Here is a 25,797-nt window from a genome sequence, read left to right on the forward strand (position 1 = left end):
CCAGGCTGAGACGTGTTTGACATCGGCACGTCAGTGTCACTTCTGCGGTAACTTCGTGAAAGGGGCTTCAAGAAAACCAAGATTACTACGTGCAAAGCATTCTGATTTTGTAAGGAAAACCTATCATTTTAACAGAGCACATGTTACCTGGGTTAGGAGAAAAGTTTTTAACCAATTTCCCTGCTTAGTTTGCATGTTACCACATTCACTACAATATATACTTTTTGCACTGCATAACCAGTGCACTTCCACAGCAGGCAGATGAACTCTTGTGAACTGACCTTAGGAAAAAGCTGCTTTTCATACCCCCGCCCCATCCCCTTTTGCTTGGCTGTCATTCTGAGCAGGAAGTTACTTGCCTTGGCTAGCTCAGTCATTTAGCTTTGGAAGCCAGATTTTGTGGACGTACAACTAAGGCAGGACTGTGGAGCTGCATTTGCCCCTTACACAGTGTGTGACATCCCTCAGGTTACTTCATCTTTCATCTTGTTTCTGCTGGCAGGCTCTCTGGGTTTCAGCAACCTCTAAACCCAGCAGTCAGCAAGGAGAAGGAAAAAAAAAAAATTACAAAGGGCAAATGAGCACTGCTGCAACACAGCTCACCCTGGCTTTGCCAGACACTGGAGACCACCTTTGAAAGAACTGGCTTTTACAAAATGGCTAAAGTTCAACTGGTGCTAATCATAGGAGTAGCAACAAGAAAGGTCACTGCCACCCCAAAAATCTTTGGGGTGAGTACTTCTGAAGGCTCACTGAATATGTGTCTCTAAAAAGCATCAGCACAGAAAAGCATCTGCCATACAACACACTGCCACCACCAAAACCAGAGACAAGTTTCTCTACCAGCTGATCCAGAGGGCATCCAACACATACAGCATGATGTAACATACACCGGTGAACACTTCCAGCTCTAGAACCTCACACACAAAACACAAATTTCTTATTTACATTCACTTCTCAATTTTTATTCTATTTCTCGCATGGTCTTCAAATACAATTTTACAGGTTGCTTTTTTCTGCTACAGATACTGTTGATCTAAAAACAGATTAATGAAAGTGGCATTCCAACCTTAATGAAAATTCATAACCATGAAAGATATGTCAACATATCACTTTACAATCCTAGAATGATGGTATTGGCCTGACATTCCATAGGCTTATACAATTAACTTCTATAATAATAACAAAGTCATAGGAAGAGAAAATGTGGCAACTCCTTGAAAGTCAAGAAATAAGGCCACAAGCATCCTATGCTGCAATGTTATGCATCCAGATAAAGTAAGCTGACTCTGGTATCCATGAAGAAACAAAACTCTCCCACCTGATAAATCAAGGTATCAGCTACTCAACATGCACTCAAAGCTGTATAAAAACTAGTGGCATTCAGCTCTGACTTACATGAAACCCCATAGCACAACCCCGTACCTCTTTCTAAAAAATGAAATGAACTTGTTTCAACTTAAATACTTCGCTACCGTATTAAAAAATTGTTCACATTCTGCAAAGGAAAAAAAGAACAAACATCCTGCATGTGACCATTCCAGGCCAAACACAGCATCTCCTTACAGGCTGCAGACAACATTACTGCAGTCAATGCCATTCATTATAGGTTGCCTAACTTCTATGCAGCTGGAGGCTTGTAAAAGGAACTGAAATTTCTTTGCACACCACTGAAAAAAACCCAGGAAAATAAAAAAATAAGATAAAAGACAGCTGATGGCAGCAAGTGAAAGAAGCAAGGTACTACTGCAAGGTGTATACCACTGGCCAATTATGTATGTGGGACACTGGGACTTCTGTGAAATACCAATTTCATAAATGATCTCACTACCAGATCCCATAGCACACTGATTCCATCCCATAGCCACACATGTCAGTCCTGGGTAAAAACATTAAACTCTTGGAACATTTAAAAGTAAGTAACCATTTAAATAATGTGTAAAAATGTGCTTATTGTGGCATTTCTTATAGAAAAGTTATTTGATACAAATGTGCAGGACTTGAAGACCCTGATTTAATCAAACTAGTATGAACAGGCTTTGAAACATGATGACTGTTCCAAGGACAAATCCCAGCTGTGGGGCCAGCTCTCTCCCTCTCACCGTCTTTCATCCACAACCCCATGAGAATGTTACCGAAATTAATGGGTTCAGCAGATCACCCTGTGAATTGCTGTTTCAGTCCCAGGAGAATGATGACCACCTCAAGCAGTGACAAACTGCCGCCTGAAGGATCATTTGAGATCTGCTCCCCTTACCCAAGATGGACAGTTTCTAGCCCTGGATATGAGGCACAGTAAGAAAAGTCAGTGCTGAGGACAGGTTCATTCTCCATTGTGGTTTTAGATTATTCAAAAGTGCCATCTTGGACCTATACCATTTCACTTTTCAAAAGAAAAAGTTACAAAAACTGGTAAACAAAAAGTTAGTCAGCATACGGCTAGGTTTATATACACTAAAATTTACAAGTTTGTCATTAAGTGACTTCTGCCACAGACCACTGCACATTTGTCCCTAACAAAGCACAAAGCTTGAACCAATGGTCATTAGAAGTGACAACGGGTCATTGCTTTATCAACAAGCATAAAGATAGTCAAAAATAGAACTGTAGCTACTTATCTTTAAATTTGCTGATTGACACAAGCAATCCCTCCCACTCATGCAACTTCCAGTTGCACATCCTGCTCTAAGACAGAGAAAAACCCTGTATTTTTATAGATACTTCTGACAGAGACCACTTTTCTGTTGACATGTGAATGCAGAGAACTGTTGTTAACCGCAGCACCAATTGAGAGGGATTCCTCCAAGAAGCTATAGCCCATGCAAGATTCCTTGGCACTTCACACAGGACCAGGAGAGGACAAGGTTTCTCTTTGTTAAAACAGTGTTTTCAGCAGCATTATCCTCTTCCAACAAATTAGTCTGAATGCGTGATGGGTGATTTTCACATAGCCCCTTCTACCAAGCTGGCTTATTGCTGGCTTTGTGCAGCTAGACCATATGAAGATCCCCACCACTACCTGCCCAGCTGTTAAGGGACTACAGTACTGGAACAGTTCACTGTCAAGCACTTCACAGGCTTCTTCCAAGGATAACAACATCCTTTGGAAATCCTTCCATTTTAGCAATTTCAAAACAACCCAGCTTGCTGTAGAATTCCAGGATTCTTTTATCATCTGGTCTCACTTCACAAAAAGCCCCACGGGAGCCTGAAGAAGAAAGAAACAAAACGCTCTAAGAGAAGAGTTACTGTAAAAAGCACAGACAGCAAATATTACTAGAGTTCCCACCCATTTTAACATTTAAACCCAGTGATCCACTTCCGAGTATAGTGCCCAAAAAAGACCAGATTTATGGCAGCACAGCTGACCATCCCTTAAAGGGACTGCACATTGCTGACATCTTGTTGGTCTGAACAAACCCTGTGCACACCTTTTATTTCACATGAAAGCATCCTGAAACTCTGACATTGGCTCAGAAAATAGGACTAGAAGAGGGCACCAAATCATGCAAAGGAACTGTGACTCTCAGGTGCGCAGTACGGCAGACAGCCAAGTACTTCCCCATATTGAAGGTTTTGGCAATTACCCATCAGTGCACACTGCCACACATAAGAAAAAGCATCATTACCAATGCCAGCAGGGGAAATAAACATTTGTGCATTGTTCAAGATGTAAAAACATGTGCTTTTATCGCCAAATTGCTCCCTCAGTTCTTCCTATTTTCTAATTTGCAAGATAATGGCTAAAGTGACATTTTAGAGAAGACAGCAGCAGAAGTTAGCTATCTGAAAGCTTTTTTAATTATTTACCTAAATCTACAGTGCCAGCTATGGTAGGAATTGAGTATCTCAGGCTGACATGCAAATACAGTTTGTTAATATAATTATCTCAAGTTTGCATTGCACCCTGGAACCAACACATAATTAGGGAATAAGGAATTTTGAGTGCAAGAAGCTTACCATTAGCCTTTAGAGAAGAGAGCAGGCAGGCCATCATACTTTTGGCCACGCTTGGATCTGTCACTTTTTTGTGGATATCAATCTTTATCAATGATGGGAAGTTGGCAAGGAATGATTCTGGCAATACTTCTTGCTCTTCATGGAAGCTTAGCATTATTTTCTGAAAAGAACATGGGAAGCAGACACTTAATCATTATCCAGCTTTTCATTCACGTTTATTAAGGGAAGCTGCTTTGCTCATGGAGTGTACCTCCAAATCAGCATGCTTTTCAACTACACCTCTGCTGGTCACTTTGTTCCTTACCTGCTGAGTTGCTCTCTGTACTCTGGATAAAAAGGCAGGCTAGATAAGCTTCTCAGACCACCAAAGGAGGAATGCAAGACCCTTTGCACTGCTTGTCAGTGACCCACACTTCAAGTGAGAACACCCATAAGCCAAACCATAACCAACAGTCTGTGCACACACAGCACATGTATTCTGTGGTTCACAGCAGCCTGGAAACATCTCTAATGTCCACACAATTATCTCAGACTACTTGCCCCAACAAAGGCAAATTTATCTCTAGCTTGAAGTAAGTCTTGTTGATGACTAAAGGATGCTCTTGATCACTAAATACCATTGCAATCACCCAGGAAGGTCTTTGGGAATATGACATCAGATGTTAACTTCATGCAACCGATGGAAATGGAACAATTAAATGAGGTAACACAGAAGTAGACAAAGGCAAATCTGAAATATAGTCAAGCTATTCCCTCTGTTGGTTACTGAATTTTAAAACTTTTAGGAACACTGGCTCAAGTAAACAAGCCACCTAACTTAAGTTTCTGTATAGCTGAAAGCCATTGTCATAACAACCCAGACTAGGACTTCATTGCACACGGACACATAGCATTAACAATCCCCGCTTTATTTATTTATTTTCAAGTCAAGTTTAAATGCTATCCCCTCAAATCTATAAACTGCCATCTCCCAAACTCTTGCAGGGAGAGTCTTGGTTCAAAGTTACTACTTCAACTTTGTTGAGCTACTTCAGGTTCAGAACCATGCCTGTTCTTCTGGACTTTTCTTTATCACAGCTGTAACAGGCACAATCCCACAGAACGTATTCAAAGCTGGCTATGCTGGTTTCAAGTACCAAAGCAAAGGTAATACCTGTTTCTTCCAACCACAGAAGCACTACAAGTGGTAAAGCAGGTTATCAAGGAGTAGGGTACTGGTGGGGCTAAGGAGCAGTTAGAGGCAGGATGCATTCATCTGTTGTGATCAATAATCACTAGTCTCGGGAAAAGCAGATACCAGGTAAACTTTCCTGCCAGGAATCTAGACAAACTGCAAGACAGGCTCACAACAGTATGACACAATAGTCAGAGGACTGGATTTTTCTTTTGTGAAACAAAAGATTTTATTTATCCCATGAAGTTTGCGGCTCAAGATGTATTTAAGTAAACTAGAGAACAACTAAACTGTATTAGGAGTCAACAATTTGAAGTATAGAAAGGGATGTTTTCAAATTGGAGACTGAGGTTATCAAGAGGTAAAAAGTCTGTAAAGGAAACCAAATCAATCTTATTCTGAGAAAAAAACCCAAACTTTTCCTACCTGATATTCAGTGACAATGGCTTCTAAGCAACTATCAAACATTCTCTACATTCCTTTATAATGTCAAAAGGCTAAATGGATAAAACCCCACAGCATCTGTCTCAATAGAAAAGTACCACAAGCTCCTCTGTACTCCAAGGAACATCCCGCAAACTCACAGTCTTGAGAAAAGATATAGTCTTTTTCCCCAAGATACTGTACCAGCAGCAGAAATCTTGGGGTAATGTAACAACAGCAAAGAAGTCTTCTTAAACATCTCAACGGAAAAGCTAGTTTATCCGCACAAAATACCTCCTGCTTTCTCTCTGAAGTTTGGCTTTAAACTTCTGGAAATCAAAGTCTCTTTTCCTTTACTGTACCCACTACAGCTTTGCTGTGTTTAGTATCTGGTATCTTTATACATATGAGCTTTGCTTCAAAATCTGGATTTATATATACAGTTGAAAGCACAGCACTGTAGAAGAATCAAGTCACAGAACCTACAAACTGCAGAATTAGCTCCACTTCAAAAGTAGTAGCGGAGCTATCAAAGTACCTTCTGATCACACCTGCCCCAGAGCACTGATATTTGCTGCAAGGCTGGTGGGTTTTAGTTTTATTTTTTTTGCCCTGCCCTAACCAGCCAGGGATTCCCTCAGGAGGCCCACCAGTCTGACACCAGCCTTTGTATTCAGACAACTTGCTGGAGAATACTTTCTGGAAAGTATTCTTTCCCTTTTGAGAAGGAAGGGAAAAGGCTGCGAAGTGGTGCTTCTGGGCAGGCCTTTGCTACAGCTTTGTCCACACCTGCAAGTGTGGATCAGCACCTCTTTGTATTAAATGCTTTTCTTTCCTTGACAAGAGTGCACCAGCTAGAACTTTTCACTCTCTGACAGTCAGTGACACTGTTTTCCTAATTTCTTCCAAAAGCAATTCAAGATACCGATTTTTAGCACTTGCTAAAGGTGAGATATTGTTTTGTACCATTTACAGCTGTCACACTCCGCAAATAGCTCAGACTTTAACATCAAAACCAAGTGTTCTGTTTTCCATACTTAAACTGATGTGACTATCAGAGGTTAGCCTTACCTGCAGCATGGGGAAGCTGATTTCTACTTTTGCAGGGGAAAAGAGCAGAAGCAATCCTTTATTCTCAAAATATATTTTTCTCTAGATTAAGATGGCTTACATTTACTGCATTGATTACTACTAAAGTACACCTCGTGGGTGTATTGCAATACACAGCTGTATCTGACTGGCAATGAATAATTTTACCATCACCTTTTAAGATGTCAGATCCTGTGCTCATAAAAAAATTCAGAAAGGCACAAAAACTGAATCACATGGAAGCTCAAAATGCAAAAGAAAAACAAACACCTGCTTTGGAAAGAGAGTTCAGCATGCACTTCTGATCTCATGGGCTATACCAACCTCTGCCTCAGACAGCTCCTTGTCACTATTTGGTTTAGTATATTTTTCTTGCATGAAAGGGATCCAAGACATTTTGCATTTTTTAATGAAAGGAGTCACATCAACCGTTCCCAAAGCATAGCCACATATGCCATCCTCATCTTCTAAGACGAAGCAGTAATCCAGGCTGAGGGTGAGTAGACCTCCTACTAACCTGCAGAAAGAAATGTCCAAATTCAGTCAAAAGAAGGTCAGTTTGAACAAGTATGCTCTTCAGGTATTCTGGAAGAGACTCTAGGGTCATCGAAAGAAGTGACAGAGTCCTCCAGTCACGGATTTAGTTCCTACAAAGCATTAACAGACTGATCAGCTGTCAAAACTCTGCTATGAGCAACATCTGCACCTCAGGATCCCAGAATTTAATTTTATACACATTGTTGTTCTGACTCACTAGAGACACAAACTTACTTCACCTTCTGCCCTCAGTTTCTCTGCTGCCATTACCTCCTAGTTCTTCTGTCTTCTCTTTTTGGTGTTTTTTGATACCACTTACACACTCTTTCTTAACTGCCTTCCTATCGCTCACAGAGCAGCCTCTTTACGAAGTTCTATCTAAATTAAACACTTGAGAAGTAGAAACAATACTCAAAGAAGCTCATTTTACAGCTCAGATCTAATGTCTTTTTTTTTTTTTTAAAAAAAAAACCTTCATCTCACTTGTCATTGCTTATTCTTTTTAAAAGTTGGCACAGGTATTTCAGAAAAAACTCAAGGCAGTTAGCTGGGAGATTGGTCCTCAAAAAGATTTCTATTACCTGAAGAACTACATTAGGTTGATAAAAAAATACTAGAGGGTAACTACCATCTGTGAACACTCACATGATATACTTTCACAAAATCTGAAATAATGATACTATGATGCACGGGTTTCCTAATACAGAGGTTTCAGTTAACAACAGCTCACAACAGGTGACCAGAGCATAAACTGAGACATAACTGTCAATGGTATCTTTAAGAAACCAAACCCCCAATTTCCTAAGGCCCAAATGCTCTTTGTATTCTTCACACACACACACTTAAAAATGCAAATTAAATACAGTATCGGGACTTCATTCTTCCGAACCATCTCTAGGTCATTCATTCCTCATACATACTTGTCTCCAATTAAATCCGGTAAACTATGGAAAGGTTGATCAGCTCCATCGGCATACATCTCTCTGCAGATCTTATACACAGATGCCTAAGAGGAGGGAAGAGATGATTTCAAGTTAGTTGCATTCAAAAGCCTGAAACAAAGTTGCTGAGATTTCATAAACAGCTCCACTGTAAACTAGTACTGACATGCACTTAAGTTACAGAGAACAAGAGTAACCATCTATGAGAAACAATGTATCACCCCCCAGCAAAGTAACTCAAAGTTGCCGATTCGACAGCTGGGAAGGAAAAGCTGGAGGGTTAACCTCTTTGTATGTTGTAACAGCACAAGATTAATCCCAGAGTTACTTACCAAACACTCAGTGAATATCAACACCCTTGCTACAAAATCCCTTTTCAAAACTTCCAATGCTCAAGTGCAACAATTTAACCACTGTGAAGGACGGACACAGCCTGACTTTCTGCCGGTTAAAAGGCTTTCAGCTGAATCTCTTTAAAGACTAAACTTTTATCAGTCACACTTTAGATAAGAAACTTTACACTTTTCAACTAAACAGTTTTGCATTTGACGTGTTTCCAGACTCCCTTCATAAAAAGGGAACTCCTCCTCAGCAGAAATAGTCTTTATGACTGCATGTTTAGCTGCATCATCAATCATTTAGGCATCTTAGAAATATCAATTCCATTGCCGACAAAGGAACAAACCAGCTTAGGTACAGTGCTGCACTGCAGTATGGAAAAGGCTGCTTTACTACCCCTGAGAACAGCACAGGACAGAGCCTAAAATTAGGAGGTAAAGGACCTGCCCTGTCTGGCTGGCTTCAAAGTCAGGATTAACTTGAGCTGCTGCAAACTCAACATAAATACTTATGCTTCAAAGGAAACATGTTACATCTCAACGAGGAGACAAATGCAAAGTTCAGTCCTTAAGTCCTTACAGTGTTTAAACTGCATCCACAGAGTGTTAAAAAAAAAAAAAAAAAAAAAAGGAAGGGGGGAGGAACAACCATCTAATTGATAATGATTAATATGAAATTCCTTGTTGCAAGTATCAAACACTCCAAAACAAATTTGACAACAATCCCTTTAAAACCAGACCGAAATGTTTACAACTGTAATTAAACCAGTAAGAATGGCTGAAGTATCATCACATTTTATAACTACATTTTGAGACACAATATCAACATTCTGCCCATATAGCTCTCAAAATACCTGCAGTTACCCCAATAATTACTGAGTGAACAAGTATACGCACTCCCCTAAGGTTAAGCCACTGCATGTGTTCTCACTGCAAATATTCCTCTTCCAGCAGCAAACAATTTTAACTTGCCTTTCAGAAACAGGGAAGGCACTCAAGACTTAAAAAGGTGGTTTGGTAGAAGACTGGGAATTAAGATGCGGGTATACTGGTACTATTGCACAGCACATTGCTGAACCACAGGCAAGTCACTTAACCTCAGTTTTCCTGTGAGATGCATTTGTGCCTTGTGCAAGATACTGGGACATCTGTTTCTTTAGGGGATGAAGGGACTCGGAAGTAACCAGTGTTGCCACAAAAGTAAACATATTACTAACAACATGGATAAGTATCAAAAGCAGTTACCTCATCTTTAGGAAAGTAGGGTCGTATGGTGTATACTTTGGACGTGGGTGTTAATGGAGGCGGTTGAAAAAAGAGGTCATTTGCCCCATCAATAGGCAGCAAACGCTGTGAAAACAAAATACTCAATATGACTGTATGAACAACAAAACCCATCATGCTTGGGCGTGCACTGCAGACTCCCAAATTAACATTTGCTACTTGCAGGCACCCCAGAAGAAGGTGGGGTTGGTATGCTTTACAAATGCAAAGACCTTATTTGAATAGAAAATATCCAATTGGTGTTTTAAAATATGCAATTGAAACAGCACATTAAGAGTCTGTTAACCTTATCTGCTCTAAAATACGTTTTATCAATCATATCTACACTGTCTCTGTATAAGAACACAGAATGTCAGGAGGAAAGGTTTGGTCTGAAGAGGGTTAACTGGCCAGAGGAGACGCTTTATCCCAAAAGCAATGCGCTGATTCAATTTGCTGCGCGCAGAGCACCTGTGAGGGGGGAAAAGTATAGCGCCTGAAAAATCCATGAACAAATCTGAACATGGTATAAACAGTGATTTAAGAATATTTGCCAATTGAAATATATGCAACAAAGCGCATTACAGCTTTATTTAGAGAGGAACGAAAATTTGGACGGCTATCTCTTTTGCTCATGGAATTCCCATCGGCAGACAAGCATGCGCGCATTGTGCAATTGCGGGCGCAGATAAAAATGCTGTGCGACCTGCAAAGAAACAATGTGAAATGTACAACTAAAGCCGCTGCGCTTCGCATGCGCGTGGGACAGGCAGCATCTCCTTGAGAAATTACTGTAGAAAGGGGAGGAAAATTATTTTAAACCAAGCTGTAAGGCTAATGGGCTTTGGACCAGAAAGCCTTCGGCAGACCAATCCTTCCAGACCTCTGATGTGCAACAAAAGGTTTCTCATAAAACAAAGAAAATGTCATTCAGTTGTGAAGTCATATTGATACCTGGAACTCTCCTGCTAGACCACCTCTAAAGGCCCAGGGTTCTTGGTCTCCACTTAAGAACTGTGCTGAAGATTGACTACGACACCCTGTTGAGATCAGATCCAAGCGGAGAATGTTACGAGAAGGGGGATTTCCTGGGTGTCTAACATGTCCAAAAAGCTAACACACACTTGTGGAAAAAGCTCTCTAACTGAGCTAGAATCCAGGGCTTGGGGGGAGGCTGTAATAATGTATGATTTATAAAGATCTTGTGCTCGCGCACTAAATGCGGTATTCCAAATTTTTGATTACCTGAAACAGACTAGTCTAAAAGCAGGTGAGGTGATACAGCCAACACACCTCAATACCAGACCAGAAGGCACAAGAATGGTGCCATGCACAATTATGTAAGCTTCCAGGACATTTTATTTTTTTATATATTTGTGGAAGAAACATCAATTTCGTCTATGAAAAGATGACTTCTTGGAAGCTACGTGGCTCAATAGGTATTATCTTAAATTTTAGACCAAACAAATGCCATTATCACAGCCCCTTGAAAAAAAATGGACCTCTCTGAAGTCACATTTTAGTAATGATTGTTTCTAATCTTGTCAGAAAACCAGGACTGGCAATATATGCAAACAGTTTGGAACAGTTCAGGCAGCCAGGACAGTTACACAAAACAGTATTCTTGCAAGAGACTACACAGATTTACATAATCTAGGCCATACCTTCACAATGCTGCTGGCACATTAAAAAGCTAAGTAGTGTTAACTGGAATTAACTCACAATTTATCTAGTACACCCTGTTGGCCACAGATAACACCAGCTTTGCTTTCTAGCATCTTGATCTTTTTCCTCCTCAAGCGTAGCAGGCCCACTGAAGCGCTCAGCTTTAGTTTACGCTTGCTTTAGAAAACTACCATTAGCTGTTTGACTTTTAATACTGTTCTGCCAGCAAGGCACCACAGCCTTCACCAACTAACATAAATGACAACTCTGGAGAAGAAAAGGGAGAAAAAAAAAAAAAAAAAAAAAAAAAAAAAAAAAAGGGGTATCTGGACTGGAGATTTCAATTACCCGCCTCGTTTTCTGACAAGATGAGCAGCGCAAATACTCTTTTCCTTTTGTGGACAGCAATCTACCTCCTGTTCAAGTAACAGTCTCAGATCAGTACAGACAAGTATGTTGTGCTAGTCAGAGAGTCCCAAAGTGTGCCAAGTTTGACATTTATGAGAGTTTAAGAATATATGTTAAATTCAAACTACCCTAAAGTATGGTAAATTTCAGAAGCAATCCAAGCATCAGAATTTGAATTTGGTTTACTCCCATGTTTTAAAATTCTTACATACAAAGATACCCGTCACAAGGAGATTTAGTCAGTAACTTGGAAGACAGTATTTGTCTGTCCTTTGAGACTACAACTTAACTAGCACTTCCAATTATTACAGTAAAGAGCTGCGTGAATGAAGAGCTGTATAAATGAAAAACATAGTTAATGCCTTAGTCGCTGCGCAAATGTGACTTCAGCTCATGCCTATTGCACTTCTAATCTATCTGAGCTGCCTCACAGACAAAACCTTTCCATTTTAATAAATTAATGACGACGCGCTGTGAACATCTGGCGCTGTCCATCCAATAGCAGTAGAAACTTGTGCTGAGGATTCTCCCATCTGTACACAATGGGGAAGAAGACAATAGAAGTCATTAGTAATCCATAGTACTGTACAGCCACACTAATTTAAGGGACTGAATGCTAGCTGGACTTGGAAGGAGAGGTGAAGAAAGTGAACATTCAGTGGACCATTGAGCACACCGTTGTGAACGCTAATTTGTTTGGATTTGTAAAGTACTTACATTATGTATTTTATCAAAGACCTTTGCTTTATATGTATTTACACTAGTGATAAAATGCAAGCCGAAGACAAAAACATCCCCTCTCACAGAGGTACTGTTACTATAAGAGTATTAAACTGCAGATACCAAAAATTCTTATTTTTCAACTATCTAATGCCAGTTTGAGTACTGGAATAGAACAGTGCCAAAGCTTAACAGAGCTAGTATTTACAAAGTTGGCTACTAATGTGAACTATTCCAAGCATTTGATGCATTTGAAGACTGGAACCCAACTTTATAGGGACATTGAAAACTGAAGACAATTTCAGCTAAAATCAGTAGGTAATCTGATAATTCTGAAACGCAGTCTTAAACTGGGCCCTCAATCTTTAGAGGTTACAAGATTCACTGTTCTCTTTATAGAGCTTTGGCCTGGAGTTTTAAACAGATTAAGTTATCAAAAAGAGAGCATTCTTGGTAGCTAAAGGTCAACATACAGCAATAGTAAAGCTGGGGGAGTTGTGTTACAGTGGTCTTAAAAATTCACAAACTAAAGCTTTTAAATAGCATTAGGCAGAGATGTGAACATACTACAGTGGTGCAGAGTTTTTCCCTCTGTACTTTGCAGAAGGCAGTCTTAGAAGCTTTTTTTCTATATCAACCATACCTATAGGGATCAGATATTTAATAAGCACAAAACACAGGAAGTTGTTGAGCATGGACTGATTTGATGACTTAACAGGTCTTCTCTTTCCCTGCTTAAACCTGACAGTGCTTCATGAGTATCATTTAAAGGCAATCCAAACACCAGGACTAGACCAAGGTTGTGTAATGGTTAACCACTGTGAGGTTTGTGACAGCTACAAAAAGCGTGACGTGAGACCATCAGCTTTGCTGCCTGCTGTGTATGTCAAGCAAGTCCACAGCATATTCCTTACAGTTGGATTGAAACCTGAAAGTGAAATGAGGTCACTCGAATTACCCAGGCCATGCTGGTGCTATCTGCCAACTTAGGATCCCCCAAAAATCTTTCAGGGAGGAAAAAAAAAAAAAAAAAAAAAAAAAGTAGAAACCAAAATGCCACACATTAAAGGAAAAAAAAAAAAAAAAAAAAAACAAAAAACAAAACCAAACTATTTCAAGATCAGTTTAAGTCTCAGACTAAATCTGTCTAGAGAGCTTCACAATTTCCGCCCATTACCAAAAAAATAAAATTAACAGCAACAACAACAAAAAAAAAATCAGCAATTTGGAAAGTGTTTAAAGGAAATTATTTGCACCAGAATAGCCTTATGCTAAAGCTCGCATGCGCACAGGGCTGGGAGGATCGGCTTCCTCTTGGCCAGGCCCATTGAAAGGTCGCTTCTGCAATTGTTCTGTTGAAGACAGCAATAATGTTATCAAGACAGAGCAAGCAGCAGATGGCTGATGTGGTCACATTTCGTAGTGTCATTTCCAATCGTACCCCAGGGTATCTGAGGAGTTACATGGCATAGTCCAGTGTGCATTCAGTCAAGAGTAAGTTAAAGTCAACACTTACGTGTCAGATGAGATTCAAGTTTCATTAGCCCAAGAAGAAAATCAAGGTCTCCAATCTTAAGCATCCTGCAGACTTCACTTATAATACCAAAGCAAATTCACAGCAATCATGGTTTCAAATAGCAAGACAAGAAAACCCCTAAAACAGGGTCAAGCAAGACCCATGTCCAAAAAACCACATTTGCCTACTACTTTGTTTTCCCCGTGGGCTAATTAAAAACAAAAGAAAAAATACACTATCTGGGATTATAATGGCTCCCAATGCACCTACCTAACCACTGCACAAAAGATTTCACCATTGACATAATACTCTTGATATCCCAGACGTAGGAGTACATGTCATAAAGGATTGTCCTGTTGGCACAATTGGAGAGGCGAGTGAACATCCCCATCACCAAGCTGCACATCTCTTCAAACTTGGCTGCTCGGTTACGCCACTCTTCTATCTATGAACAGAGGCAAAAGATCCACGTGATCAAACGCAGGCTTCTAGTGGGGAAGAGGTACTCTGAATATGGAGGAAGGCTATATAATTCATTACTTTATTTTAGCAGCATGGACTACCACACCACACATGAATCACAGATGTTCTCTATGGCTGTTAGAAGCAAGGCCGTACAGGGATCACTGGTCAAATGCCGACACCAGACTGACTTCATAGCTAAACAGCACTACAGGGCTTAAAACAATAGACTTCCCTGGAGGAATTAAAACTCCTGTGACCTGTGGTTAGTTATACACTACCCTCCAGGTCCTAGGAATTCGAACACCCGCCTCTATTACAGACAACAGATAACATTGATCAGGATTTTGATTTAAAAGGAGAGAAACAAGATTCACACTCACTTTTTCAGCATCCTTTCCTTTGCAATTAACACTGACAACACTGCTATTTGCTCTGAGCCACTGGAATTCTCTCAGCATCTGTGCACCTTTGGGCCCATGTTCATAAGGAAGGTAAAACAAGTCAGCAAGAAGCTGCAAGTCCTCTAAAGTCACTGGTTCTACTGTGTAGAGAGGCTTTTCATTTGGCCCGGGCACAAACTGTTCTTTGTTAATTTGCTCATCAGTCTGCATAGGGGCAATATCACTACCAGAGTCTTCCTGCATAGACATCTCTGGGGACTTTGATTCAGCAATGCTCTCCTTATCGGTATCCATTGGCTTCAACTCCTCTGCCATCTTGGCTTCAGCAATATCTGTCAGTATCTGATTAGCATTCTTGTCTGAGTCATCTTGTTTTTCCACCACCATGTCCATTGGTTCCTCATCAGACTGTTTCTTCTCTTCCTCCTTTACCAAGGCTGGTGACTCACTGCTCAGCGCTGTCCCCTGACTCATGATGGGTTCTTGGTAAACTGTGGTAACCACAGTTGCTGCACTTAAAGAGGATGGTGCCACCAGAGGCCCTACATCCCCTACAGTAGTTTTAGCACCACTGTGGGCCACTTGCCTACCTGAGAATAAGAAGAAACAAGTTTAGAGTTTTCAGTATCTGCCAACCAACATTCAAATCAACAACTTCTGCACATCATAAATGCTTCTGCTGCCATGACATACGATCAGTGCAGCTTCCTTTTGATACTTTGCCTGTTCACTTCTGTCATTGTAACTCGTAACTACTGACTCTGCTTTTTGCAAGTTTCCTCGCCACATAACTGGTAAGCAAAGATAGGATGGGAAAAGCGTTAGGAAAAATAGTTAATTATGTGCTGCCAGCAGCATTTCTGACTATGCCATCAGAATAAAAAGTTCTCAAGAGTTAACTTTTCTTCCTCTGCATCAACTGACTTGTTAAAGTTGTATTGAGATATAGAGCACACTTCAAAATAAAAGGACTGATGTTTAAATCTTTCAATTGCAAAAATGTCTTTAACATAGAGAAAATGGAGACATTCAAAATCTGAGTGAACATGGTCTTAGGCAACCTGCTCTAACTCACCCTGCTTGAGCAAGGTGGTTAGACTAGGACATCTCAAGGTCCCTTCCAACCTAAACTACTCAATGAAAATGGAGGAAGATGATGCCTTAATTACTACTCCTCACCCAATGTTTTTGCTGCAGTTGAGTTTTAGAAAGATGCAAAACCCTACAGCACTTCAAAAGGATAACTGCATCAGAGTAGAGTTGGGAGGAAAAGAGGTTCTTCCATTCCACCACCAGTTATCAGAGCAGGGCACTCTGACCACCTCAAACACACATTTGAAAAAACAAACAAACAAAAAAAACCAACCAACCCAGAGTTTACCTCAGATCCCAAACTCTCATTGCTACAAGAAAAGTGTACAACAATGGAAGGAACCCAGCTGGTTTCTTCAGACAAACTCAGAAAAATAAAGCCAGCTTAAAACAACTGGAAGAAAATGGACTCTTCTGGGCCAGAACTAATGTTTACAAGTATTTAACACCCACTTCAAAAAAAGACTATTCTTGCTATTCTCTCAGGTCCCATGGAAGTCTAGTAACAACTGGGACTAGCAAGATTCAGGCTCTTTCCTGTCTTGTATCAGAAATCACAAAGGTTCATAAATCAGGGTTGCTTCTGCTGCTCAGTCAGGGCACTACCGGCATGCTGCACAATGTCAAACATTTTTCTTTCTTTCTTAAGGTTTCCCCTATTAGTAAGGCAGAAAATACTTCCAACTGAGAAGTATACAAATTGCCAGTACCTGTAAAATAATTTTAATCTAAATGCTAATACTGAACATTTAACCTCATTTTTCTACCAACCCCAGAACGATACCAAATTGGACTCACTGCTGTATTGCTGAGGTACCCCAAATTCCTGCAACCATTCCGTTAAGGCCAACTTCAGGGCCATTTGTGGACTATAGAGAACATCCGTTTCAATATCTTCATCACTCCCTTCATTTTCCAATTTAATCTGGATAGAAACTGTACTGTCTTCAGTATCAGCTAGAGAGACAAGTTTTAAAAAGTCATCATGCAAGTTTCATTTAAAATAAGGAAAAAAAAAAGTCAAGTTAGATAAGGCATTCAAGAACTCTATAACAGCCTTACTTCTCAAAGAGGGACAAAGCATTACATCCTAATTAGACAAAATGGGAAACTATGGTAACCATCAACGTCAACACAGAAACAGTATGCAGAAACTAGACATTCAGTTTTTCTTTTGATCTGAACTGCTTCTATTCCAATGAAATCAAATCCGAGCACTAAAATTGCTTGCTGAGAGTGTTTTTTATACAACCACAGATACTTCTCAAGACTAAGAAATTCTCTGATACCATGTACTACTGATACTTCCTAGGAAGTCAATAAAACAATCCAGATGCTCATTATCTTTCGAGCAACTGACATTTACTTATGGGATAGAAAATGCCAGGTGATCTTAAAAAGAAAAAAGTTCATGAGGAAAGGCGAGAATCATCATAAAAGAAAAATCAATATGACTTGTATGGTTAAGCATAGATCCCGGCAAACAGTTACACATACTTACTCATCACCACGTCTTTTCTCACTCCATTCATGTTAGACTTGTACCAGGTCGCAAGCGTGTGAATAGCAACATAATTGGCTTCAAATTCACAATTTGGATTGGTCAGAACTCCCTTTAGTCGAGGGATGAGCTCAGTTGACCGACCTTTGTAAGGCCCAAGAAAAAGCCTCTTTTGATCATAATCATTAGCATGAATGTTATCCCAGATAACTGGTGCTCTCCTGATGATCTTAGAAACTTCTTCGATGGACTCTACTGGAATGTCTTTGGATACAACTTTTGGACCTAAGAGGGAAAGAGGATAATCAGAGGCTTTTGCATACACTTGAAGATTCAACCCCCAAGATGTTGGACAGTTTATTTTACCAAATACCTGGGAGAAATAATTTTTAAACACCGACAGCAAATTAAACAAAAACAAAAAACCCCAAACAAACAAACAAACAAAACCACAAAACCACCAAATAAACAAAAACAACCAAACAATTTTTACCTGTCCATAACACCTCAATGCCAGGGAGCAGCTTTTCTCCTACAGTCCGTAAATATGGTGACTGGGCAACATTTGGATAACAGAAAGTTCCACAGTACTCTGCACAGGAAAAGAGAATGTCACTGTTAGAAGGATGCACACGTGTGACAGCATAGCCACCTGTTCCATGAACACATTGAGAGAATACTACTATTTGAGAAAAAAATCATCTGTGAAACTAATCTTCTTGATTAAAGTCTGAAGTATAAAATAAAAAGGACATTATGAATGATACTCAGCATAAAGATCAGAAAGAAAAGTTAGAGAATTTATTTACAATTGCTCAAATGTCAAAATTAGGAAGAAAACTAGTCAAGTCCATAAACAGAAGGGCAAGTTACAGCACACAATATGCAAGAGAACTAGAAACCCTAAGACTGATTATGATGTGTAAATACCTAAAGATATTAACACCAGAACATATGTCTCTCTAAGAGGAGGTTTGCAACAGAACCAAACTACTACAGTATAAGGGGATAAACATATTAACAATGATAACAACACTGCTGAATTGAATTTTCTATGAACAATCCACACCACTAAACATAGTGATTCTCTTTCCCTTACAATATTCTTACAGGTATTAGAGGAAGTTAACAATTTTAAAAAAGCAATGATTGGACTCAAATGCAAGTCATCTTATTTTTTAATAAATAAATGAAGCAATTCAATGACTAGTAAAAGTCAATAATCTTATTAAAAACAGGTACCAGTGACAGAAGCGAGCACAGACTGTGCTGTACCTCTACTTTAAGAAAAATAAAAGAAATTAACAGCTAGCCAGATCAAGAAGCAAAAAGATTTTGATAAAAGTCAGATAGACCCTAATTTTCAGTTCAAGTTTTCATGAACCATTCTATCAGGCTCCCTTCTTTGCTTGGCATTAAGCCTTTCAGAGATGTTTAGATTTAGCAAAACCTCTCCATGTATTTGAATTACTTGAGCCTTTCTTCAGAAGTCAATTTCTTCAAACAACCTCAAAATACTCCTTAAAGTAGTGATTAACTTTTAAACCAGCAAGGTAACAGACCCCTTTCCTTTCAGGCTGAACTAAATGATTCATCTCATTTTACCTGTAGGACAGAAAAGGAATGTGTCTGGTTCTCCTAAATATTGATAAATTTCATTTGTGATCGAGACTTGAGCATGAGCAAAGGAACTGAAAACTTCTTTGTCTGCTGCACACATGTTGTGATCGATATCATCAAAGAGCAGTGCAAAAGATCTGCAGCCAAACTGGGAAACCTAATACAGACAAGAGCAAAAGAAGGTTTAATTTTTAAAAATTTTATTTTTTATTTTTGAAAATAAAACCATAGAATTTTAAAAACCAATCTATCTTAAAGGCAAAACTACAGGAGTGGGGAAGAGAAGGCAAGGGCGGCATGACAGACTTTGGCATCTACTCACAATGAGTGTCTCTGACCCACTGCTCTGCTTATCTCAAAGATTAGACCTCTAAAGACCCACAATCTGTTTCAGTTTTAACAATCCAAAGCTGATCTCACTGGACAGACAGCTGGAAAAAATCCAACTCTATGATAGCTTTTGGATAAAGGAGAGGGGTCAGTATAGAGAGCAAAGAAGATGTAAATGTTTGTGTCACACTTACCTGGTCCAGCTTGCGTTTCAATGTGGATACCTCTTTAGGATTGGAGAAAGTGATATCAAGTCCAGGCGAGACTGCATAGATGAACTCTATTTCATGTTCTCGTGCAGCTGATATTAGAGTCATTAGCTGCTCTGGAAATCAAATTCAAATATTGGAGAAAGATTCAACAATTTTTTAAAAAATAAGTATCTCAATAAGTAAATTGTAAAACGCAGATGCCTCTTCTATCATGATAAAAAAAACCAATAATAATTTGCTGGAATTTCCTAAAACTCACAGAGCAAAGAAAGCACCAAATTATTTGTGAGAGTTCTTAGAAATTGTGCAAAAAGGAATATAACATCTGTCCTTCTGTTATTTTTAATGTTAAGATTTTTTAAAGATTTAAAAAGTTCTCTTTATCTCAATTTTGTGAGGAGAATGTGAATATAGTCTGTTTTTACAGATTGCACATCAACAGTTCTACAATTATTACTCACTGTTTCTACTTTTGTCACATTTAGTAAGAGACAATTCAGTGTAGTAATATCACCTTGCATGGCACTGATTCATATACTATTCATGTGACTGAGGCTTGGGGCACAGGAAAAAGGGCTTTTTAACATCACTGTGCAGAAGTAGTTGCTTTAAGAAACAAACCTGATATTTAATCTTCCATACAATGAATAAAGATAATTATTTTTAGAATATTTAAAAATCTTTGTTGTTATTGGCAATTAGCTTGCAGTATCCTTTAGATCATATTTCTGCAGTGATTCAAAGTGGCCTCCAAGAAGGATTATTTAATTTCTAGCAAATATAGTTTTTCCCCTCACCCAAGGAAAATGATAATCCCCACAGGCTAATAAAACACTGTAGATCCCATAAATGCTAGAAGTGGATAAGAAGCCCCACACCAGTCTGAAGAGGTCTTTTATGTTCTGACTAAATAGTCAGGAGCTGCTTTTCTAACCCATACTCTCTTCAGTGATACAAGCACTTAAAGAATCACATAAAAGGGCATGCTATTTGCTCATCAATCTTTTTTCTTTTCTGAAGTAAATAATTGCTACTTCCAAATATGGCCCAGATGTTCAAGCCAGAGGAATAATTCTGAGCAACCTTGCCCTGGAAAAAAAAGTAAATCTTGTAAAAGAAAGCCTTAAAAGCAGTTTTAGAAATCATCTGCAGAGTTAGAGTTAAAAGAAGTAAAACCAAAGCTCCACTAAATACATCTGCAGGGTATTAAGAACAGTTCTTCACTCACCTTTGGAAATGTCTACTGTGATTAAACGCACACAAGCATATGTAGCAATGACCAATTCATTCAAAAGTCTATTTATAGAAAACACAGAGGAGAAATAAAGGCAATTACCCGCTTCCTCCACAGAGTACATTTCTCGCCAGAACATCCTGTGCTTGTAGTCATCCTTTGGAGCATACAGGTATGTATTTAGACCCCACTTCTGAAGTCTATAAACATAGGAAAAAAGCCTTCATCGGGAGAATAGCCTGCGTTTTACTTGATCTAACTTGTTTTCTCTTTCATTGAACATTGTGTTATACTATTAAGTCACAATAACTATGCACAACTGATAATGGACAAATTTGGTTTAGGCAAGATGGAAAGATGAATATGAGTCTCCAAGAATATAGATACTAGGCAAAAAGTTGCTCTAGGTTAGAACAATAATTCTTTCCAGGCTTAAGTGGGAGATTATGATTATATTGCGATGGAATGTGCTGCAGTAAGAGAAAGCATGACTTGCCTTCTAAAAAGTTCTTTCCTCTGCTCCATAACCCAAGGTCTTCCATAAAATCCTACGGGAAACAAGATTAAAATTATCCAGTTAGATTATGTCTGCTCCATGAAACTTTATATTGTAACCCACCATTTTCTTCCTCTTCTGCTACATTCATCAAAAGCTTCCCAGAGCAAAAAAGGAAAAAAAAGTCTAGTTAGACAGCATTAGGAAAGTGTAATCTAAGGTGATCTAAATTTAAAATGCAATTATAATTTATTTCATTTCTTATGATCTAAGGTCTTATAATTCTGGCTACTGAAGCAATTAATTTTCAGAATCCAAACTGTATTCCTGAGCATATGCCCTTGACAAGTCAAGTCAGCATTATTATAAGAACAGACTGAACAGTCATAACCTAATTAAACTATCACTCTATACATCTACAAAATAGGTTTGATTGTAATTTGAACACTGAAGACACTAGACAATATTTATCTGCTCAAAAATGCTTAACCAGTGGTATAGATAAAACACACACACAGTGTATATAAACATATACCGAGGTAGATGATGTATAATTAAAAAAATGCGTTAGTCAACAAAATGCTGCTTTTATTCATTTTAATAGGCTCCTTGTCAAAATTAACTTGCAAGTTGATATTTTACTTTACAATTTTCACATCTTCACAATCTAAGATTATGCCTTTGAATAATCATATAAAAGCATCTACACAAGTGGTTTTAGAATAGTGTATATTGAAAGTAATGGAATTCCATGGAAATTGTAATGGCTTCTGGTTTTAAATCTAATCCTTCCATTCTAGAAACATAATACTTTAAAAAGCACTCTCAATGCACTCTTAGTGAAGTAAATTCACTTAGACCTATGTGCAAACAGTTCAACCACAAGTGGGCACTTCAAAACAAAGCTTCAGCTTGGCAGTCTGTGTAAAGACCAGAGACTAAAATAACACTGAAATTTATTAAGCTCTGATTTTCAAACAGCATGGCCACTCAATGATGAATGATGCTCCTAATACACAAAGCTCACAAGTGCCCACAGAACACCAGTTTCAAAAGGTAGACAATATCTTCATTTCCACATATACTCACCATTGCAAATCTGTAAATATCTGGTCTGATGGAGGTCAAAACCACTCTCTTATGACCTTTCAAAACTAAAACCTGATGCAACTCAAGCATTTTCCATATATTAACAAGTACTTCAGTTACCTGTTATGTGAACAATGCTCTTTTAAGCAGCTTAAGGCAGGCTGAAGTTTTAAGAATTAGTCTTTCAAAGAGTCATCTCAGACTAACTGGCACCACGAAGCGGCAAAGCTGAGAAACTACTACTCCTCACAAACTGCTAAATGACAAATTGAGGACAGTTAAACAGAGGAATGAGAGCAGTTAGAAGGTATGAAAACCTCCCAGTTTATTTCACATAGAACAAATTTCTCATTTTCACTAGCATCACTTAATTCTGACTGATGCTGCCCCAAAGAGGCTCAACCACCCACAAAAGGAATTAATTACTGTGATACCTCATGAATACCATCCACGTCTCATAACATGTTCAGAACACTTGTGCTTTACCTATGATACTACTGTTTCAGACCTACTAGCCTAAAGCAGAGCAGGGGCCTACTATTAAAAAAAACACATGAAAATCAGATAACAAAGAGCAGTTAAATACAACTGAAGACAACATGCTAATCCAAAGCGATAGTTTTCCATCTGTCACCACATTGCTTAGATTACTAGTCTCACCAGATGATGACAGTTGTTAGATCTTTCAGTCTAACTAAAAATCAACCCAGTTTTGTATTACTCCCTCAAGACTGTGTGTCAGGTTAATACAGAGTCAACAGATCATGACAAATACCTCATCCCAGTTACCATGCTCTCCATCACTAAAAGCTGGGATATCCTGGAGGCAAGAGCACCAAAGCTTTGCATCCACTACTCTCTTAGATCTTATTACTCCCCAAAACAGTGAATTTGATATCTGTCATAAGATCTTCACATTCTTAGAGTGCACACCCAGTATTTGGCCAATTCCCGCCTCCACTTTTCTACAGAAGATTCAAACTCTCCCTCTCACTGCTTTAATCTCACCATACCTCTAGTCTGTGTTAACCACTGCACTATGTTTAAGTATTTATCTACACTTCTGAAGTTAACCCCTGTTTTTCTCTTACCCTGATAATTCTCTTGAGTCACTAAAGAGACAGATGTTTTCACCCATTCCCATTTATCTCATTCACCACAACATTTTGTTTTTCTGTTGTTGGTTTTTTTTGTTTGGTTTGTTGTTTTGGTTTTTTTTTTGTTTGTTTGTTTGTTTGTTTTTGTTTGTTTGTTTGTTTTTTAAATACTCCCCTGTTCCTTTTTTTCCTTTACACACATTAATGTTAGACTGGTAACTCCTAACTAGTGTTAGACTGCCTCATTGGGCAGAGGCCATTTTCTTGCTTTGTTTCACACACAATACAGTCAAGAACACCTGCATCAAAATATATACAGAGGCAATCAACAATGTAACTAAGAAAATTGATTACACAGTGGATGAACAGGTGATCAATAGTCAAGGTATATTGGCAGGAACATGAGAAGGCATGCAGTTACAATCTGTATTTCTGTTCACTATTATCTGTCTCCAAAGCCTCCAATTTGGCAACTATCTTCACAGAATTAAGCCTACTAACAAAGTAAAGACATGTCTCTCCATGCTGACTGTATGTAAGCCCTAGTAAGGGCAAAAAAATAAAGGTATTTAATGGGTCTAGTGCACTTCAGTGACATCAGCAGAAGCCAAATGTTCTTTTAAGATATGAACAAAAGGCATTCTGCAAGCAAGGCAGATACTGACTTTGATAAACTGCCTGCTTCCCTCTCCATTCCATCTGTTAATAATTTTGTTCTCCTACTGCAGATTCGTTATAGTTACAGGAATAACAGCAGTCCACAGGAATTTCAAACAATTCCAAAACAACCATTATGTTGGGAATAAACCATTTTTCTTGCTGGTTTTCAACCCTCTGACCTGTCAAAAACACGGATAAATTCTGTAGTTACTAAGAAATGTAGAGAGTCCCTTTATTTTGCAGCTTCTTCAACAATTTAAACTTTTTAATGCTGCAACTATGACAAAAGACAGAAGAGGACCATTCTACAGAGCAATTAAATCGATGCTACAACACTTCAGAAAACACGGAGCGTTTAATATTAATTCCAGAACAGATGTCTATGGAATCACCTATTCCCTACCCAGGAAACTGAATCCCAGCCTCTGGCACACAGGAAGAGCATGTACAGCTGGGATAATCACACAGTAGCTCCCCTATCTCTCTCCTACCTCCCCCCTTTAGACGCGTACTACAAGCGAGCCCCAGCACTGCCTCAGCCTCCATTAGGAATCACGGGCCCGCCGGGAGTGCCAGGTCTGCCCTCGCCCCGCGGAGCAGCTGCCATCGAAAGGCACTCGCGAACAGCTTCCAGCACAGGCCCCAGGGGCAGCAGCCCCGCCCGGGCGCCGCGGCTCCTCCCCGCGCCCCAGCCCTCTCCAGCGGAGGGAGCTCCGGCCAAGAACCGCGCAGCTCCCCCCGCAGAGGGGGCTCCTCCGGGCAACGAGCCGCGGGAGGAGACGGAGAGCAGCGGCGCCAGCTGGGACCGGTCCCCCCCGCCCCGGTCTCCCGCGGATACCGACACTCACTTTCCCCCCCCCCCCCCCGCCAAAAAAAAAAAAAAAAAACCACAACCCCAAAAAAACAGTCTCCCAGGGATACCGTCGTGCTCACCGCCTCCGCGGAACACCGACCCGTCCCTCCGTGCCCCGCCTCTCCTAGGGATATCGGACACCCCCTCCGAGAGCTCTTACCTTCGACGACGCCGCAGAGGAAGCGGCGGGAACCCAGCGCGGTCTCCGTCTCGGTGTCGGTCTCCTCACCTCCCGGGACCGGCCCCGCGGCGGCGCCCGGCGGCTCTAAGGGAGCGCCGGGCACTCCAGCCGGGTTGGGGCTGCCTTGGGGCTCCTCCAGCGCCGCCTGCCCCTCCTTCTGCACCATCCTGCCGCCCGCCGCCAGGACCCCTGCTCGCTGGGCCGGGCCGAGCCGAGCCAACCCGAGTCTCTCCTTCCCCCTCTCCGCAATCCCTTTGTCTCCGCCGCTCCGGGCCGCCGCCGCTTCCTGTTTACGGGGCCCTGCGCCTGCGCGGGGAACCGGCCCCAACCGGTCCGCACCGCTCTGCCCGCAGCCGCCCCGCTCTGGGAACGCGCGGAGAGACGGCCGCGGGAAGCCGAGGAGGAAGAAGGCGGGCTGCCGCGGCTTAACAGCCCCCTTCCGCCGCGCTACCGGGACCGCGCCGCCGGAGCGGGAACAACGGGCTAAGGAGCGGGAGTTACCTCAGGGAGCTGGGGGGGGGGGGGGGGGAGA

General features: G+C 40.2%; 1 protein-coding gene across 1 annotated transcript; it reads right to left on the reverse strand.

Moving 5' to 3' along the window:
* Nucleotides 1–943: 943 nt before the first annotated feature.
* OGA (O-GlcNAcase) lies at nucleotides 944–25,797 on the reverse strand. Its single transcript, XM_042786349.1, has 16 exons — nucleotides 25,245–25,797; nucleotides 21,386–21,437; nucleotides 20,992–21,089; nucleotides 19,638–19,768; nucleotides 19,099–19,270; nucleotides 17,987–18,085; nucleotides 17,494–17,778; nucleotides 16,791–16,949; nucleotides 14,880–15,490; nucleotides 14,305–14,479; nucleotides 10,680–10,765; nucleotides 9,708–9,812; nucleotides 8,104–8,189; nucleotides 6,971–7,163; nucleotides 3,961–4,120; nucleotides 944–3,208 (listed from the first exon to the last, which is right to left on the reverse strand). The coding sequence occupies exons 1-16, from the start codon at nucleotides 25,429–25,431 to the stop codon at nucleotides 3,072–3,074; spliced, it is 2,736 nt and encodes a 911-aa protein (XP_042642283.1). The 5' UTR covers nucleotides 25,432–25,797; the 3' UTR covers nucleotides 944–3,071.

Source organism: Tyto alba, unplaced genomic scaffold (assembly GCF_018691265.1).
Source record: "Tyto alba isolate M040663 unplaced genomic scaffold, T.alba_DEE_v4.0 Super-Scaffold_1, whole genome shotgun sequence".
In the NCBI taxonomy this organism is placed as follows: domain Eukaryota; kingdom Metazoa; phylum Chordata; class Aves; order Strigiformes; family Tytonidae; genus Tyto; species Tyto alba.

Excerpts from the sequence above, each read along its gene's own strand:
- OGA (XM_042786349.1), bottom strand. The coding sequence starts at position 25,431 with ATGGTGCAGAAGGAGGGGCAGGCGGCGCTGGAGGAGCCCCAAGGCAGC. Across the intron at positions 21,438-25,244 it reads CCTCTGCGGCGTCGTCGAAG|GATTTTATGGAAGACCTTGG; the intron begins GTAAGAGCTCTC and ends TGTTTCCCGTAG. Across the intron at positions 17,779-17,986 it reads CATTGAGGTGTTATGGACAG|GTCCAAAAGTTGTATCCAAA; the intron begins GTAAAAATTGTT and ends TTTCCCTCTTAG.